A 17,764-nucleotide genomic window follows, 5' to 3' on the forward strand; every position below is an offset into this window, starting at 1 on the left:
TCCTGTGACAGGGCTGCGTGATTCAAGGCCCACTGTGGAAAGGGGGGGTGTTAAACTGTCACTTTCTCCTTCCAAGGGACTCTCATCTTCCACCAGCCTGGGGCCCGGACGACACCTGGCCCTGCAAGGATGGACAGTGCGGGGGCCTCTCTGTGCCACAGACCCAGGCTGGCACCGGCTCTGAGCAGCTCTGAGAGTGGCCTGAGGGGGGACCAAGGGGCAAGGCCACAGCAGGGATCCTGTGTGGAGGGCAGCAGAAAATGCCCGAGGTCCCGAGAGGCAGCTGTCCCCCTCAGGGGTCCTGGTTCTGGTCTCCTATCCTTGGTGGGGACCTGGGCACTCCACTCCGATTGGGGTGTGCATGGCATCCACCTGGGAGCCCTGCTCCACGTGTCCTTTGGGCCCTTTCAGAGGACACAGGGTTGAGTGGGGCTCACACTATACCCCTCAACATTCTCTGCCTCCAAGGCCACTCCCAAGTCCCAGCCCGCCGACTCCTGGGCCAACCCGAATCCACACCAGGTGACCCAGGTGAATGAGAGCCGTAGGCTGTGTCCTTCCTCGTTCAGGTGGCTTGGAGGCCCCACCCCCTCCCTGTGCAGCAACCTCGGAGGTCAGCAGGCCCAGCAGACATCTGACCATCAGGCACCCCCATAACTCCTGCCCCTCAGGCCACCCCCTGGGCCCTGGCCTCCTCTCCATCTTGGTCAGGCCATGTGAGCGGCCAGGACACCACCTGCAGGACCACGACTCACACCTGGACGCCTGTCCTGGACCTCTCCAGCAGCAGCTGACCACACACCCCACCCACCGAGCTCTCCTGCCCCTCCGGCTGCCCCTCTAGAAGCCCCCCACAGGGCCCAGGTTCGTGTTTCTGGTAATGACCTGCCCCCCGTCCAGCTCCCTGGGAGCAACTGCAGGGGCCATGCACTCTGAGGCCACAGGGACCCCAGCAGCAGAAGGTGGGTCTGCGGTTTCCACTCATGGCTCCCAAGACACTTTGTGGGCAAAACCTTTATTCCATCCAGGACGTTTGGGCTGGGATCCCTGATACAGCGACACATCGTCTGCACCTCGTGTTCCACACGCACTTGTTCACACCTGCCCACAGACCCACCACAGGATGCTTAGAAAGTACTTTCGGGCCGGAATGCTGAGTTCTGTCATCACTGTCTCTTGTCTTCCACTTGGCATCGTCCATGAATGATGGAAGCTTGTCCTTGTCAGTTCTGAAGCCCCAACCGTGACTGAGCAGCCGGGTACCTCCCCAGCAGGTCTTTAGAGGAATCTAGTTTTTGTTTTGCATTCCCTGAATAATAAAATCCAAGGCCCCGCCTGTACCTTGTCTGGACCCAGGGCAGCCCAGTGGGGTAGGGACACATGCAGGTTCCAGATCTAGCGTCTACCCGCAAGTCCCCCAGCGCCATGTTGGCGGCATCGGGCATCTGCTCCAGGGTTGTCTGCCTCAGCCACACAGTGACCACAGGGCATGTCCCTTGGCCCCAGACCCAAATCCTCATCTCTTGCCCATGTGGCAGAAGGTGGGTCTTTTCTGCTGGGACTCCAAGACCAGGCCACTGGCCCGAGGTCACCCTGGAGGCCCAGGTGGCTCAGACAGCCCCAAGGAGACCAGGGGCTTTCCTAGCAGCAGTGGGGGACCCAGCCCCTCCCCAGGAAGGTGTAGTGAGCCCCGGCCCCGAGTCTCCCTTTCCCTCTGTCCCTGGAGCCTTCCTTCGGCAAAGCACCTGGATGCTGTGGCCCAGGGGTGGCCACAGTCCAGCTGGTTGGGACGCAACAGTGCAATGAAGGGGAAACCCTGGGGAAGAAACGGGGCACAAGGTGCCAGGAGAGGGGCCCTGTGCACACTGGAGGCTGCAGTGGTCATCAGAAAACAGTTTAATTATGTACAGACGATCACCAAACTGATTACAAAGTGCGACGTGAACACACACCTTCAGCTTCAGAGACATGGCAGTGGCGTCCATCAAGAGCAGTGCTCTCGAGAAGGGACAGTCACTGAACACCAAAACAAATCACAAATAGTGACAACTGTGGGAGAAGCAGAATCACTGTTTCTTTGGGACAAAAAGAAACAAAGAAAAGAAAACAATAAAAATCAGAGGCTTTGGAATGCTTCTCTTCTTGCACCACGGCAGGACAGTAGGAGGGAGGCAGGAACAGCGACAATCTGGGGGCTCAGAGCCTCTCACGTGCCACATCTGCCTTGGGCCATGGGGCCCCCAGGGTCAGGATCCAACATCCCAGCAACGGGCTCCACAGGTGCACACACAGCCAGGGCCTGTGGGCCTCAGAAGAGGGGCCGGGAGCCCTGGTTCTCAAACTCGGACCAGGCGTCGCTGAGCTCCATGAAGATCATCTTGGCATACTGCTCATATGGCTGCCCCGCGGCCTGCAGTGACAGGTGGCATGAGAGCCTCCCCTCAAGTACCTCCCTCGGCAGGCCGAGAAGCCCCCAGGGACCCATGAGGGGATGGAGCTGGCAGGGCCAAGCTGCGTCACCACCATGGGCCGGGAGCCTTGGATGGGGGCCTGCAACTGCCCCCGAGGAAGGCCTCCCTGCAGGCCCCGGGCCAAGCCCACTCACCTTGTCAGGGTGCACGACCAGAACCGCGCGGCGGTAATGCTTCTTCACCTGCCCTGGTGTCACGAGGTCAGCCATGCCCACGGGCGTCCAGCGGCTCTCCCCGTCCCACAGCACTGTGTGCAGTGTGGACAGCAGGGCGCGGATGTTCCTTTCCTTGCCTTCTATCCAGTCCAGGATCTGCAGGGGACACCGTGCACGCTGAGCCCTGGGTGCCCATGGGAGGCACTGGGGACCATGGGCACATCCTGAGGCACAACTTTCCTCCTTGCTGCACAGAGAAACTGAGGCTCGAAGTAGAGGAAGCACCCAGGGCGGCGCAGTGAGCAGGGGAGGGTGCAGGCTACAGTTTAAGCCTGGCAGCCAAAGCCCAGATCCCAACTCCTGGCCATCCTGCCAGGCTCTGCAAGGGAAGCTGCTGCCTATAACAACTGACGTCTGGCCCACGGAGCAAGTTTCCAAGGAGGGTCTCTAGGGCCGCATGGCCCCGGCACCCCCTGCCCATTCTCACTGAGTGCGGGGCCGCATGGAGGATGCCCGAACCAGCAGCAGGGCCCACAGAGGCCTCAGCTGGCACATACAGTTCCGCCACACTCCCCACCAGCCCAATTCCTGTACAGAGCCCACACCAGGACCAGGCCGGGTGGCTTCATGGTGCAGCACCCAGGGGCCAGAAGGTGCCTCCGCCAGAACTGAGTGACCCTTGTCTTGGCCAGACATTCACAACAGACACAAACCATGTCCCTCCAGTGCAACCCCACCTGGCCCAGGGCCCAGGGGCATGAGAGACAGCTCCTGGGCAGCCTGTGACACGAAGCCAAGGCCATGGCCACATCCTGTGGCCCTGCAGACTGACCATCAACACAGCTACAGAGCAGAACTTGGTTTGAGGCCAAAGCAGTGACACCTTGTCCACTGGGCCTTGTTCCCCCATGGCAAGTGTCCTGGGTCAGGGTGCCCAGCACCTGCAGAGCAATCCCTGAGGGATGTGCCCACGTGATGGTCTTGTTGCAGACACCCCTGGGGGAAAGACAGGCTGCCCCAAGTGAGACCACGCTGGAGGGAGTGCGGAGGAAGGCGGGCAGCGCTGAAGGCCACCAAGTGTCCTGGCCAAGCCCTCTGGGAAACGGGGGCGGCAGGCCACAGAGGCCTAGCTTGGCCCCTTGCCCCCAGCCTCGAGCCACCTCATGTTCTCAAGGGCCTGCAGGGTCCACCTGCAGCGACAGGTCCCCTGCTGGAGATGCAGGCCCCAGCAAGAGCTCGGCAAATGCCCAGAGCCTGAGCAGAGGCCTTTGGCCCAAAAACTGATACCACTGCACCTTCAGCTTGAGCGGGTCTGTGTCTCTGGCGAGGTCCTGTTTCCTCATCTCTGCGATGGTCTTTGGCCCCTTCTTGTCAGGCCTGGCAGAGAAGCCTTGATTGGACAATAGATCCTCAAAATCGTTCTCTGAGACTTTTGGCTTTTGAGCTGGAAAAGAACAAACTTTTTACAGAGACTCTTTCCCCCAACTCCTCCTGCACTCCTGAGGGAAGAGGCTACTATCCTGAGGCTGCAACAGAAAACAAGAGAAGAAAAAACAGGGTCCCGAAGGCCATTTGCTAAAATTGAGAGAAGCGGATGCAGGACCAGAGGAACCTGGCGGCATGACCCGGAGGAGACACCAGCAGACATATCTGAAAACAGACCCACTGGTTTAACCACGCCTTTCCCGGGGTCGGCCTCCGAGCCGAAGACGACAAAACAGGATTTCACCTTTAACCACCTCAGGGTAAGCTGTGCAAAACCCACCACAATGCAAAGGAAGAAGAAGGAAAACTCACCAAAGCTGGGCGCACGGACTCCCCTCTCCTCTCGCCCCCCGATCACACTGAAGCTTGTGGCATAGTTAGGCCTTGGCTGTGCACAGGCTTTGGAGGGCGGCTTGGCATGGGGGGACCAGGAAGTGCCCTGGGTCGGCGGCCGACTTGTCTGCCAGGAGCTGCTGCCCTTGGTGGTGGGGGCCGTTGTGGGAATGAAGCCCCCATTCCCAGGACGGAATCCAGCGGGTGAGCCTGGGGAAACAGACCACACAACACTCGCAGTCGGCACTCAAGACACCACACATGTTGGGAAAAGCATGTTTACAAAATGAACATTTATCCCCGAGTGAGTCCAGAATCTGCTGCTCTGCCCAACCCATGTGAGGGTCTCCAGCAGCCGGGCAGCACAGGCTAAGCGCTGTGGTGGCTGAGAACACTCCAGACTGAGGTCAGACACTAGGATGGGGAGGCTGCTGAGACAGCACCTCCTCTCCCATGGGCCCAGCCTGGCCAAGGCTGACCAGGGGCTTGTCCACAGAGGACCACTGCCGTCTTAATCATGTGGGCACCACCTCCCGAAGCCCCTCAAGTGAGGGCTGATTCTTTAACGTTTTATTTTGAAATAATTAGAATCACAGAAAGCTGCAAACCAGTACCAAGAGAACCCAAGCACCCTTGCCTGGCGCCTCCCATGACCTCAGTGAACCGCTGACGCCATCAGCTCTGCCACAGCCTGCAGAGTCCGTCCAGGCGTGGCCAGCGGGACACTCCTGTGTGCGTGTGTGTGCAGGTCTACCCAATCTCACATGTACAAACTCCTGTGAACACCAGAACAAGACCAACAATCTGTTCCTCTTAAAGTTCTATCATCTTAAGAATGTTCTAGAAATGGAACCAACAGTAGGTGACCTTTTCAACTGGCTCTTTTCACTCAGAACAGTGTCCATCTGAGCCACTGCATGCAGCTGCTGTCCACTCCTTTTTATTGCTGTGGCGACTGCCTGTTTGTTCAACCACCCACCCACTGAAGGACCCCTGGGCTGCCCCAGTGTTTGGCTGTAACAAATCTCCGAATGCTTGCCCTGGATTTTTGTGCAAACGAAGTTTACAATGTCTAGGATAAATGCCCAGGGTCACATGGTAGTTGCACAGAGACCACGTATTGGTTCTCCAGAGTGGCCATACCCATTTTCATCCCCTCCAGCAATGTGTAACAAAGCAGTTTCTCCATGTCCGCACCAGCACTGGGTGTGGCCTCTTTACTTCAGCCATCCTGACGGGTCATGTCCCATCGAGGTCTTCACCTGCATCTTCCTAATGGCCAGTGATGGTGAACATGCTCACGTGCTCATCAGCTGTCCGAATATCATCTTTGCAGGAACATCTCTTCATGTCTCTTGCCCGTTTTGTGATTGGATAGCTTTTAGTTTTGTTTTTACTGTATTTACATGTTCTACATACAAATCCTTTGCCAAATGCGTGGTTTAAAAGTATGTTCTCCTAATCTGTAGCTCAGTCTTTCACAGAGTTTTGAAGAAGTCCAATTCACTCATTTCTCCTTTTATGGATGGTGGTTTAGGAGACCTAAGAACTCTGCTGAGCTCTAAGTCCCAAAGGTATTCTCAGAAAGTCTTTAGAGTTCTATGTGTCAAACTTCAATCTATCAGCAAATCTGAGTAACTGTTAGTCTAAGTTTAAGGTTTAGGTCCAGGTCCCTTTGTCTATGGATGTCAGTTGCTCCAGCTCCATCTGTTGAATGGTTTCTGCACCTCTGTCAAAAATCAGGTGTCTGCCCCTCTGTCAATACCACAGTCTCGATTTCTGTGGCTACAGCCATAAAGCCAGGGAATACGACTTTTATTCTTCCATTACAAAAATATTTTAGCCATTTCTAGCTCATTTGCCTTTCCAAACAAATTTTACAATAAGCTTGTCTGCATCTACAAAAATCCTTGCTGGGATTTTGGTAGGAATTGTATTAAACATATAAATCAACACCTTTACTTGGCTAGAATTTCCAATCCATGAACGTGGCACGTCTGTCCACTTTTTCAGATCTGATTTCTTTCATATGTTTGGTTTTGTAGTTCTATTATACAAGTCCTATATACATTTTGTCAGATTTATGCTGTTTATAAATGTTTATATTAAAAAATGATTATAAATGGTACTGTTTTAAATTTTGGTTTCCTTGTGTAATTGTAAGTAAACAGAAATACAAATATATTTTGGTGTGTTGATCTTGTATCCTGCGACCTTACTGAACTCATAGTTCTAAAAGATTTGTATAGATTCCTTGAGATTTCCTACACAATCACATCATCCGCAAACAGGAACAATTTTATTTTTTCCTTTCCAATACATGTAACTTCTACTTCCTTTCCTTTTCTTGCCTAATGGCAGTAGTTGGGAATTCCAATGAGCAAGAGTGGAGAGAGGCTGTTTCTGCCTTGCTCCTGATTTTAGGGGGAACATTAAGAATGATGTTAGCTATAGGTCTCTGTACATACTTGTTATCAAGTTGATGACATTCTCTTATTACTGGTTTGCTGACAGTGTTATAACAGAAAGGTACTGAATTTTGTATGTAAATTTTTTTTTTTTAGATCTCCCTTTGAGAAAGAAAAAAGGTTCTGAATTTTTTCAAATGCTTTTCCTGCCTTGTTGATATGGCTGGTAGATTTCTTTGGCTAATTAACATGGTACATTCTGTTCACTGATTTTGCAATGTTGAACCAGCCTTGCATTCCTGGAATAAACTCTACTGATCATGGTGTATAATTCTTTTAAAAATATCAATTAATTCTATTTCCCAATATTTTGTTGTAGATTTCTATGTCTATATTCATGAGGGATATTAGCCTGTAGTTTTCCTTTTTTGCACTATTTCTGTCTGATTTTGTATAAGGGTAATAATTCTAGGTTCATAAAATCAACTGGAAACTGCTCCCTGTCTTCGAGTTCGTGGAAGAGATTGTGTAGCATTCTTTAAACATTCGGTAAAATTCTCCGAAAACCACATCTATGTCTGGGGATTTCCTTTTTGAGAGGTTTATAACTACAAATTCACATTTTCTTTATACTTACAGAACAATTCAAATTATCTACTTCATATTGGGTAAGTTTTGGTAGTGTATGTGACTGATTTTGAAAAATTTGTCCATTTCATGTAAATTATCAAATTTATGTGCATAGAAGTGTTTGCATTCCCTGGTATTCTTTTAAAGCCTACAGGGTCTTTAGTGATGCTCCCTATATTATTCCTGATACTGATAACTTGTGTTATTTTTCCTTTTTTTTGGTTAGTCTTAGTACAGGTTTTTGTCAATTTTACTGATCTTTTCAAAGAATCAGCTTTTTCCTTCCCCAATTTTCTCTTTTGTTTTTGTTTTCTATTTCACTATTTTGGCCCTTTATTATTTCCTTCCTTCTGCTTGCTTTGAGCTTACTTTGCATTTCTTGCATTTCTTCTTCAAATTTTTTGAGCTGAGAGCTCATGTTATTAGTGACACATTTTATCTTTTCTAAAGCAAGCATTCAATGCTACGAATTTCCCTCTCAGCACTGCTTTAACTGCGTCCCTCAGGTTTTGCTATGTTTTATTTTCATTTTAATTTAGCTCAATATATAGTTTTATTTCCCTTAAGACTTGCTGTTTGAAAACCTAGGTATCATTTAGAAGTGTTTCCAAGTGTGAAGGTTTTTCAGTCATCTTGCTGTTACTAATTTATAGAGTTTGATTTCATTATGGTCAGAGAACACATTGTATGATTTCAATTCTTTTTTTTTGTTTGTTTTCCCAGATAGGGTATTGCTCTGTTGCCCTGGCTAAAGTGCAGTAGCATCATCATAGCTCACTGCAACCTCAAACTCCTGGGCTCAAGTGATCCTCCTGCCTCAGCCTCCCGAGTAGCTGGGACTTACAGGCATGTACCACCGTGCCCAGCTAATTTTTCAATTTCTTGTAGAGACAGGGTCTTGCTCTTGCTCAGGCTGGTCTCAAACTCCTGAGCTCAAGCAATCCTCCCACCTCGGCCTCCCAGAGTGCTAGGATTATAGGCATGAGCCACCATGCGCAGGCCCCTGATTTCAATTCTTTTACATTTGTTGAGGTTTGTTTCTGGGCCTGGGATAGGCCCATCCTGGGAGGCTCTGCAGGTGCATGGAAAGGGCATGCTGTTGCAGGGACCCTGCTGGCCAGTCGGTGGTCATGAGCTCTTCCATGTCCCTGCTGACTTTCTGTCTATCACATGTGGATAGGAACACTGGCATCTCCAACTATGATTTGGGTTTGCCTGTTTCTCCTTTCAGTTGTTTCGGCTTCTTTTTGTTCAGGATTGCTCTGTTTTCTGAGAGGTTGTGATGGAGGGTCTCAGGCTGCCACCAGGCAAGCTGGATCCTGAGGAGTTCTTTCCTCCTGCCCAAGTGCTGGCAGGCCATTCTCCCCAAGGAAGGCTCTCCCTACAGTCCCTCCCTGCTCTCAGACAGCAAAAGACAGAGACCCACACACGGAAAGAAAAGACGAAAGCAAAAGAGACAAAAACTCTCACGGATCTCCTTAGAAAAACAAAAATACCCAAGAAACTATTAACAAAATAAAAAGTGTATTCAAAGAATGAAAAAAACTCTTAGGACTTAACAACATAACAGAATACACTCTCATTACAACCTCCCAAAAGCAGAGCCAAAATGGGACAGTGGGAGATAACAAAAAGGAGAGAAGAGATGGAGATGGGAGGATTAGATGCTTGCCCAGGAGATCCAAGATTCGCTCACAGGAATTCAAGACAATTAGAGAAAAGAAAGCAAAGAAATTAAAAGAGGCAAGCCAAGGAATTTTCCCAGAGCTGAGGAATGTCAGGTGTCCAGTGTGGGGGCTGCAGGGGGAGCTGACACCATATCTAGTCCACCAGGCTCTAGCGGGAGGCAATGCCACCACCACCCAGATGTTCACCATCTGGGCAGACACAGAAGCGGGACTGGGGACGTGGGGCTTGGTTCTGGGGTCTCACCTACCCAGCGTACTCTCAGTGCAGCATCTGGGAAGCCAAGCAGAGCCCAGCCAGACACAGCCATGCCACACTTCTACACTTCGCCCTGCTGGCCGGATGGTTCCCATTGCTCCTTGGGCAGGAAGATGCACACCCTGCAATGCCAGGGAGGGCCACGCCAGAGCATCAGTTTCAGCAAACGCCCCGGACAGGAGCAGACATGTGGTCTCCTTAGGTCACCATGCTGGGGCTCGGGGGTCTCAGTGAACAGAGGAAAGACTTTACCTTGGGCAGCTCAGAGTCAGATGAAAATAAACCTCCTACAAGTAAACACAACACCCTCCACATACCAGACATACATTTTATGTTACCTTGAAGGCCGGAGCTGAGGTCACCAAGATCAGCAAACGGGTCCAGGCTCTGAGATTTGATCCAGCTGGCCTGAGGGCCGGAAGGGGCTGTCTGACCTCCAGAAGAGAAGAGTGGGCCTGGAGAAGGGGCACAGGGTGTTACAACAAGTGCCACTTGAAGTAAAACGCATCCTCCCGGGAGCCTCTGGTCTTCCTTCCTTACGATCCTACCACCTCACTCTTTGCTCAGCCGGCACCTATGCAGCTTTGAAAAGGCGTGAAAGAGAGTGCACACCAGATGCCAGCCCAGACAGAGTCACACACCAACAGAACAGCTGCCTCCAAGCCCCACACAGTGCACTACGGAAAATAATCTATCAATTGGTATCAAGAACCAAAAAAGGTTCATACAGTTCTGACTTTGTAATACCACTTCCCTGGAATCTAGCTAAAATGTAAATATCCTTCACAATATTCATTATAATAGTATAAACTTTAGAATATTCTGGGAATAAAATCATGGAATAGTTAAAAATGAGAAAAGAACATGAAATGATTCTCAAAAGAAATACAAATAATCAAAAACATAAAAATAAGTCAACCCCATTCATAACATAGAAATGCAAATTAAAAGCACTGATGGCCTATTCAATTGGCAAAATATTTTTAAAGTTATCATCCAATTTTAGTGAGAAACCAAAGACTGGAATTGTTCCTGGGCAAAGAAATTAATGAAACTTAATCAGAGGGGGACACGTGTCAAAGACCCTGTGCAGGCACACCTTGTTTTGTTGCAATTTGCAGATGCTGCGTTTTTTAAAAATTGAAGGTTTGTGGCAACCCTACATTCAGCAAGTCTGTTACTACCATTTTTCTAACAGCATGTGTGTACTTCATGTCTCTGTGTCACATTTTGGTAATTCGTGCAATATTTCAAACTTCTTTACTATTATTGTATCTGTTAGGCTGACTGTGAGCAGTGACCTTTGATGTTACTACTGTAACTGATTGGGGGCACTATGACCTGCACCCACATAAGATGGTGAATTTCACCAATGTTGTGTGTGTTCTGACTGCTCCATTGACTGGCCATTCCCCCATCTCTCTCCCTTTCCTCGGGCCTCTCTATTCCCTGACACATAACAATATTTAAACCAGGCCAATTAATAACCCCATAGTGGCATCCAAGTGTTTAAGTGAGAGAAAGTCACATGTCTTACTTTAAATCAAAAGCTAGAAATGATTAAGCATAGTGAGGAAGGCATGTCCACAGGCCAAGAGCTAGGCCTCTAGCATTAAACAGTTAGCCAACTCGTGAATGCAAAGGAAAAATTCTTGGAGGAAATTAAAAGTGCTACTCCAGTAAACACACTAATGGTAAGAAAGTAAAACAGCCTTATTGCTGATATGAAGAAAGTGTTAGTGGTCTAGAGAGAACATCAAACCAGACACAACATTCCCTTAAGCCAAAGCCTAATCCAGAGCAAGGCCCTGACTCTTCAATTCTATGAAGGCTGAGAGAGGTGAGGAAGCTGCAGAAGAAAAGGTGGAAGGTAAAGAGGTTGGCCCATGAGGTTTATGCAAAGAAGCCATCTCCATAACATAAAAGTGCAAGGTGAAACAGCAAATGCTGATGGAGAAGCTGCAGCAAGTTATCTAGAAGATCTAGCTGAGATTATTGATGAAGGTGGCTACACTGAATGGATTTTCAATGAAGATGAAACAGCCTTTTATTGGGAGAAGATGCCATCTAGGACTTTCAAAGCTAGGGAGAAGTCAATGCCTGGCTTCAAAGCTTCAAAGGATAGGCTGACTCTCTTGTTAGGTGACTGTTAAGTTGAAGCCAATGGTCATTGACCATTTCAAAAATCCTAAGGCCTTTAATAATTATGCTAAATCTACTCTGCCTGTGCTCTAGAAATGGAACAACAAAGCTTGGATAACAGCACGTCTGTTTACGGCATGGTTCACTGAATGTTTTAAGCACATGGTTGAGATTTACTGCTCAGAAAAAAGATTCCTTTCAAAACATTACTGCTTGTTGACAATGCGCCTGGTCACCCCAGAGCTCTGATGGAGATGTACAAGGAGATTCATGTTGTTTTCATGCCCACTAACATAATACCATTTTGTAGCCCACAGATCAAGGAGTAATTTTGACTTTCAAGTCTTATTTAAGAAATAAATTTCATAAAGCTGCATCTGCAATAGATAGTGATTCTGCTGATGGATCTGGGCAAAGAAATCTGAAAACCTTCTGGGAAGGATTCACTATTCTAGATGCCATTAAGAACATGTGTGATTCATGGGAGGAGGTCAAAATATCAACACTGACAGGAGTTTGGAAGAACTGTATTCCAACCCTCAAGGATGACTTTGGGAGGTGCGAAACTTTAGTGGAGGAAGTAACTGAGATGTGGTGGAAACAGCAAGAGAACTAGAATTAGAAGTGGAGACTGAATTGCTGCAATCTCATGATAAAACTTGAATGGATGAGGAGCTGCTTCTTATGGATGAGCAAAGAAAGTGGTTTCTTGAAATGGAATCTACTCCTGGTGAAGATGCTGTGAACACTGTTGAAATGACCACAAAGGATTTAGAATATAACATAAACTTAGTCGATAAAACAGAGGCAGGGTTTGAGAGGCCTGACCCCAATTTTGAAAGTAGTTCTACTGTGAGTAAAATGCTATCAAGCAGCATTGAATGCTACAGAGAAATCTTTCATGAAACGAAGAGTCAATCCACATGGCACACTTCACAGTTGTCTTATTTTAATAAATTGCCACAACCACCCCCACCTTTAGCACCCACCACCTCGATCAGTCAGCAGCCATCAACATCAAGGCAAGACCCTCCACCAGCAAAAAAGATTACGACCCCTGAAGGCTTAGATGATCATTAGCATTTTTAGCAATAAAGTAATTTTAATTAAGGTATATATACATTGTTTTTATAGATACAATGCTATTACACAATTAATAGGCTACAGTATAGCGTAAACATAATTTTATATGCACTGGAAAACCAAAAAATTTGTGTGATTTGCTTTATTGAGATATTCACTTTTGATTGTGGGTGGTCTGGAACTGAACCCACAGTACCTCTGAGGTGCCTGTAAATATGATTGCACTGGACAAGCAATTTGTACTACCAGAAACATCCCAGCAGGATAGAGTCATGGGTGTAGGAAAAGGACAGATATTCATAGACGTGAACTGCTTCATGCAACCCACACCCAACAGGGCCCTGTGATGTTGGCGGTGGCCCTGACACTCAGCAGGGATGTGCCTCCCTCTGTCATAGGCTCCCTCAGAGGTGCAACAGGCATGGGGCACAGAAATGCTACAGCGCCTTATGGGTCAAAGAACCAGGCCGTAAATAGTACACAAAGAGTGAGGTCATATTACAGAACATGTATACCCTGCAGAAGAGAAGACCCTTGTGGAAAATGGGGCACTGCCGACACACACATCTCCGCACTCCCATCAAGAACGCGTGAAGAACCATCACAGAAACCAGCCTTGTGCCGAGCAGGTCCCAGCCCTCCCTTGTGCTTCTGGGCGGAGGGGATCCGTACAGTTACCTTCCACATAAAATGGGAAAAGGCACCAAGGTCACAGCAGGTGCGGGAACCCAGCCCTCAGTGGGGGTCTTGAGGTCCTACCTTCAGTGGCTGGTGCAGGGGCTGGCCCGGGTGCGGCAGCCTCAGCCCAGGTACCCCATCCTCCCAGCAGATCCGGGTGGCTGGATGAGGCTGTCATCTTGCCAGGCTCCACTGGCAGATCCCCTGGAAAGAAGGTGCCAGAAGAGAGTACCATTTGGTGTGTCTGCTGGTCCCTCCAGGTGTGGGGCCCCCTTCTTCCCTCCCATGTGAGCAGTACGCAAACCCTGTTGGGCATACAGCCTTGAGGCACGAGACACGGCTGCCCCTGCTGTGCTCAGGGCCCTAGTGGCGGACTCCCCATGCACTCCAGGCAGGGCCAGTGGCCACAGAGCTGGAGCTGGGCTCAGCTGTCACTGACTTGCCTCCTTCCTCCTGATGAACCCTTAGGATGCACCATGTGATCACTGAACTGACCAGCTGGATGTAAGGGGAAGCTCACAGCCAGGATGAGGAGCATCAGCATGGCCCTATCTGAAAGGCCCTAAAAGCCCCGCCCCCTTCAGCAGCGCTCCCTGGTGCCCCCAGAACCTGCCTCCCCTAAAGCTCTCCAGAGCTCACGGTGGCACAGACACTGACCAGCTGAATAGCCTTGCACGGGGACCGAGCAGCTGTGACGATGCTTGGTACCAGCCCCCGAGCCCCAGCAAATCCTGTCTGCTCTGGCATTGGCCACACTGCCCCACCTCTGGAGTTGCCCACCCCAGTACTGCCTGGATGTGCTCCATGCTGCCCACTCACAAGCCACCCCACAGCGGTCACAGTCATCACCCCAGAGTGTACCAGGGACGATACTGCTGCCTGCTTAGGGGAAAGAGCCTGAGCTCCTTCCCCAGGACCATGCCAGAGGGGCAGCCTTGTCTCCTCCCGTCTCTTGCTGGCCTCTGTCTGTAGAAGCCACTCCTGCCTCTCTCAAGGCATGGCCTTCTCCCCAGGGACACATGCTCATTCAGTGTCCTTCTGCCATGCTCTCACCAGCACTGGCTTCCTGGACCACTCTGTCTCTCTGCCCTCCGACCCCTGGGCCTTACACAAGCTCTGGGCACAGGTGGCCATCCCCGTGCATGGCCATAGTCCCTGTGCATGGCCACATCCTGGAGCCCAGAGAAGGCCTCACCGTGGGAGGGGGTACCTTTGGGACCCAGAACATGTTGCAGGTTTGGGGACAGTTTGGGTGAGACACAAGAGCAGGAGGTGGTGTCTGTCCTTACCTCGTGGGTAGCTGGTCCAGCCCCACCCACTGCCCAAGATGCAGGTCCGACCTCAAGCCGTGTCCCAAGGCAGGAGGCTGCATGAAGCACAAACTCCCATGTCCCACCAAGCTGTGCAAGCCACATACCCAGGTGCAGGAAGTCGGCACTGCAGGATGGGGGTGGAGCGCTGTGGGTGGATGGGAAGACAGGCGGGGTGGCTGCAGAGTCCAAATTGAGGAACTCGCCATTGAGAAACTCGCCAAAGAGATCAGGTTTGGAGCAGGGCTGGGTGTCGGAATCGGAAGGCAGCAGCAAGGGGTCAAATGGGTCGGCTGCAGGGATAGGCAGGGACAGGTGAGACCTTCACCAAAGCATCAGCCCATCCTCCTGGGGTCAGAGCAGCCCAAGGAGGCCACGGCGCTGCACTGGGGACATAGTATGGTGGTCAGCCTGGGGCCTCCTCTCTTTCACAGCCTGGCACCCCAGGGCCCTGGATAAAGTTCCCAGGAGATGGCCCTGCCCATGAGGGGCAGAGCAGGCAGTTCCCACCCATGAGCTCAGGCAGGGGGAGGCCCTTCCCCTCCTCTGGGCACCTCTAAAGTGACAGTCATGGCTCCCATTCCTCCTCACTCATTTACTGCGATGCTGATCCGCATCAGAACAGAAATGTGTACCAGGGGCAGGGGCCGGGCTGGCCAGGAGCAGGTCATCCGGGGACCCTTCTGGAACAGCCTCAGGGGGCCCGAGAAGGCGGCTGAGGAGGTCAGTGTTGCTGGAGGGGGCCCTGCAGGCCTGCATGTGGGGAGCTGGCTCCTGGCCCGCCTCAGAGTGCAGCCCCAGGAGGTCAACGCTGTCTTCCTGCAGCTCGGGTTCTGGAAGCTCAGGCTCTGGTGGTGAGGCCGCTGTCCCCACATCAAAGATCAAGTCCGGCTGGCCCGGCTCATCGCCCTCGACCCTGGGCACCCTGCTCTCACTTGAGCACGGTGACTCCTCCTCTTCTGACACTGCACCCTCATCTCTGTCATCCATCAGGACAGACTGACTCTCCTTGGGAGAGGTGTTTCCTATACCAGTCTCAGACTCCTTCTCCTCTGAAAAGAAAACAAAAGGGCAGGCTGATGGATCCGCACGTTGACGGGGCTAGATGTGACAGGGGCATGGTCAGCAGGGCCCCCACACCCTGGTCAGGCCCACACCTGCAAACCGCCTCAGCGCCTCCCCTGCCCAGGGCACCCAGCAAAGGCGACTGACACTCCTTGAGGTTTTCTGAGGCTCTTCTGGGCCCTCAGGAGCTTTCCCCTCAAGCAGGGTCTGCCTGTTGCTCTCTCGACAATCAAGAGCTCAGTCTTGTGGGGTACACACTGCAGCCCCATGTGGGACAGCACACCCGGGGAAAGAATGCCCAGCCTAGGGAGCGCTGGGAACAGGCATGGTAGGAAGGCTGGCCAAGGGTGCTGTGGCAGAAGATGGCTGGGGCATGCCTTAGGGGTGAGAGGTCAGGGTGACCCGCCAGGTGTTTGGCTGGAGCAACTGGGCTAGGGACCAGGGAGGGTCCTGGGACCCCAGGGTGTGGGCAGTGAGGGGCAAGGAGTTCCCTGTGGGGACTCAGGAGCCTGTGTGACCAGCCTGCCCAGGCCTATACCCTGAGACCACTGGGGAGGGCCTTGGCCAGCACCCTGGGCTGTGAGTCTGCTCTTAATAATTCAAAACCACCAAAGTCTTGTGAGAGCCATCAACAACCAGGCTAGTGTGTAGGGTCTGCAGCCCCAGCTCAGCCTGGGGCCTATCTCCCACCTATGCCTGTGCTCCTACCCTGCCAATCCAGCGTGTGGAGGAAATGGCTGGTGTCTGTGCTGCTGCTCGGTGGTGAGTCTGACTCGGTGGGCTCAGCTTCTGGGGATCCCTCCTCAGCATCATACTGAGCCGTGGAACCAGGCTGCCGGGGGAGCTCTGGCTTCCCTGCCAGGAGAAGACAAATCAGCCAGCAGGCTGGGGTGGGTGAGGCCTGGAGCCAACAAGTATAGCAGGGAAAGCAGGCGCCAGCAGGTGGCCAGGCCTGGGGACACAGCAGCCCCAACACCAAGTGCCAGGAACCTACACCAAGGACAGGAGGACCTCGAGGCTCCCCTCGTGAACAAGTCCCTGCTGTCCACTCCGATGCTGCTCTGGGCCACATGTGTGCACACAGGTGCACAGGACACAGGCACACATGCCCACACAGATGCGCACACACACGCCACACACCACACAGGCATGCAGACACGAATTTACACATACTACGCAAGCATGCACACACCACACTCTCAACACCATGCATATGTGTGCAGTCACCATACACAAGCACATAACGTGACACATACACATGCACACACACCAACATGTTCATGTCACGCATTACACACACCACACACATCCACACATTTACGTGTACACAACACACATCTGCACACACCTGTACACACAAATGACCCCCCCTTCAGGAATACTTAATTGTCCTCAGATAAGAAAACATAAAAAATGCAAACCAAGAACATGAAGAAAAATGTGACGTGCCCAGCAGATGACATTACAAGTCCTACCTGCCAATGTACTATTTGTACTAGTTTTTTGGTACTGCTCTGAAATAAGGAGAAGATACAACCACGCTGCATGGAGCCACAAGCAGGAATGAGAACTTTGCTCCTGCTTGAGCGTGGGTTCAGCAGGTCCTGAGAGAAATCTCTCACCTAGAACAAATGTGTATCCCCAACACAAGACCTGAGAGCCAGTGCCTGACACACACCTGACCTGAGGCAGCCCTTGCCAGTGGGTGCAGACCTGGCCCACGTGACCTCACAAAGCAGACTCAGGGCTGGAACAGGCTCGCAGAGCAAACTGCCGCCATGCTCCAGCAAACCGGGTTTCTATTTCTGCCCCCACCTAAGACAAGAGGACCCAGTGCCTGAGGGTGGCCCAGCAGGGGCACCCCAAGTGTGCGGTAAGGCTGGAGGAAGCCTCCAGTGCCCTGAGATCGCAGCCCTCGGTTCCTCCCTTCTCTGATGCTGTAGCTGGTGGCTTTACTGCACATCCAAAGACAGGGGTTTCCGAAACCTCTGGCAATTGTGAGCAGCTTGGAGCCTGAGCGCAGCCTGCGCACAGGTGCTGCAGACAGGAAGCGGTGGGCT

General features: G+C 51.4%; 1 protein-coding gene across 4 annotated transcripts in view; it reads right to left on the minus strand.

Moving 5' to 3' along the window:
* Nucleotides 1-1,900: 1,900 nt before the first annotated feature.
* The window catches only part of GAK (cyclin G associated kinase), a 68,694-nt gene continuing 52,830 nt past the window's right edge, over nt 1,901-17,764 (minus strand). For 3 of the 4 annotated variants that reach the window (XM_012663676.1, XM_012663679.1, XM_012663680.1), the window contains 9 exons: nt 16,413-16,559; nt 15,275-15,691; nt 14,747-14,932; nt 13,411-13,533; nt 9,765-9,881; nt 4,424-4,654; nt 3,922-4,070; nt 2,606-2,782; nt 1,901-2,410 (listed from right to left, as the gene is read on the minus strand). In XM_012663676.1, coding sequence (XP_012519130.1) covers nt 2,309-2,410; nt 2,606-2,782; nt 3,922-4,070; nt 4,424-4,654; nt 9,765-9,881; nt 13,411-13,533; nt 14,747-14,932; nt 15,275-15,691; nt 16,413-16,559 — 1,649 coding nt within the window. In that variant the 3' untranslated portion in view covers nt 1,901-2,308. The remainder of the gene's footprint in view (nt 2,411-2,605; nt 2,783-3,921; nt 4,071-4,423; nt 4,655-9,764; nt 9,882-13,410; nt 13,534-14,746; nt 14,933-15,274; nt 15,692-16,412; nt 16,560-17,764) is intronic. The other variant, XM_012663677.1, reaches the window with a different exon arrangement.

Source organism: Propithecus coquereli, unplaced genomic scaffold (genome assembly GCF_000956105.1).
Source record: "Propithecus coquereli isolate 6110/MARCELLA unplaced genomic scaffold, Pcoq_1.0 Scaffold821, whole genome shotgun sequence".
NCBI classification, from domain to species: Eukaryota; Metazoa; Chordata; class Mammalia; order Primates; family Indriidae; genus Propithecus; species Propithecus coquereli.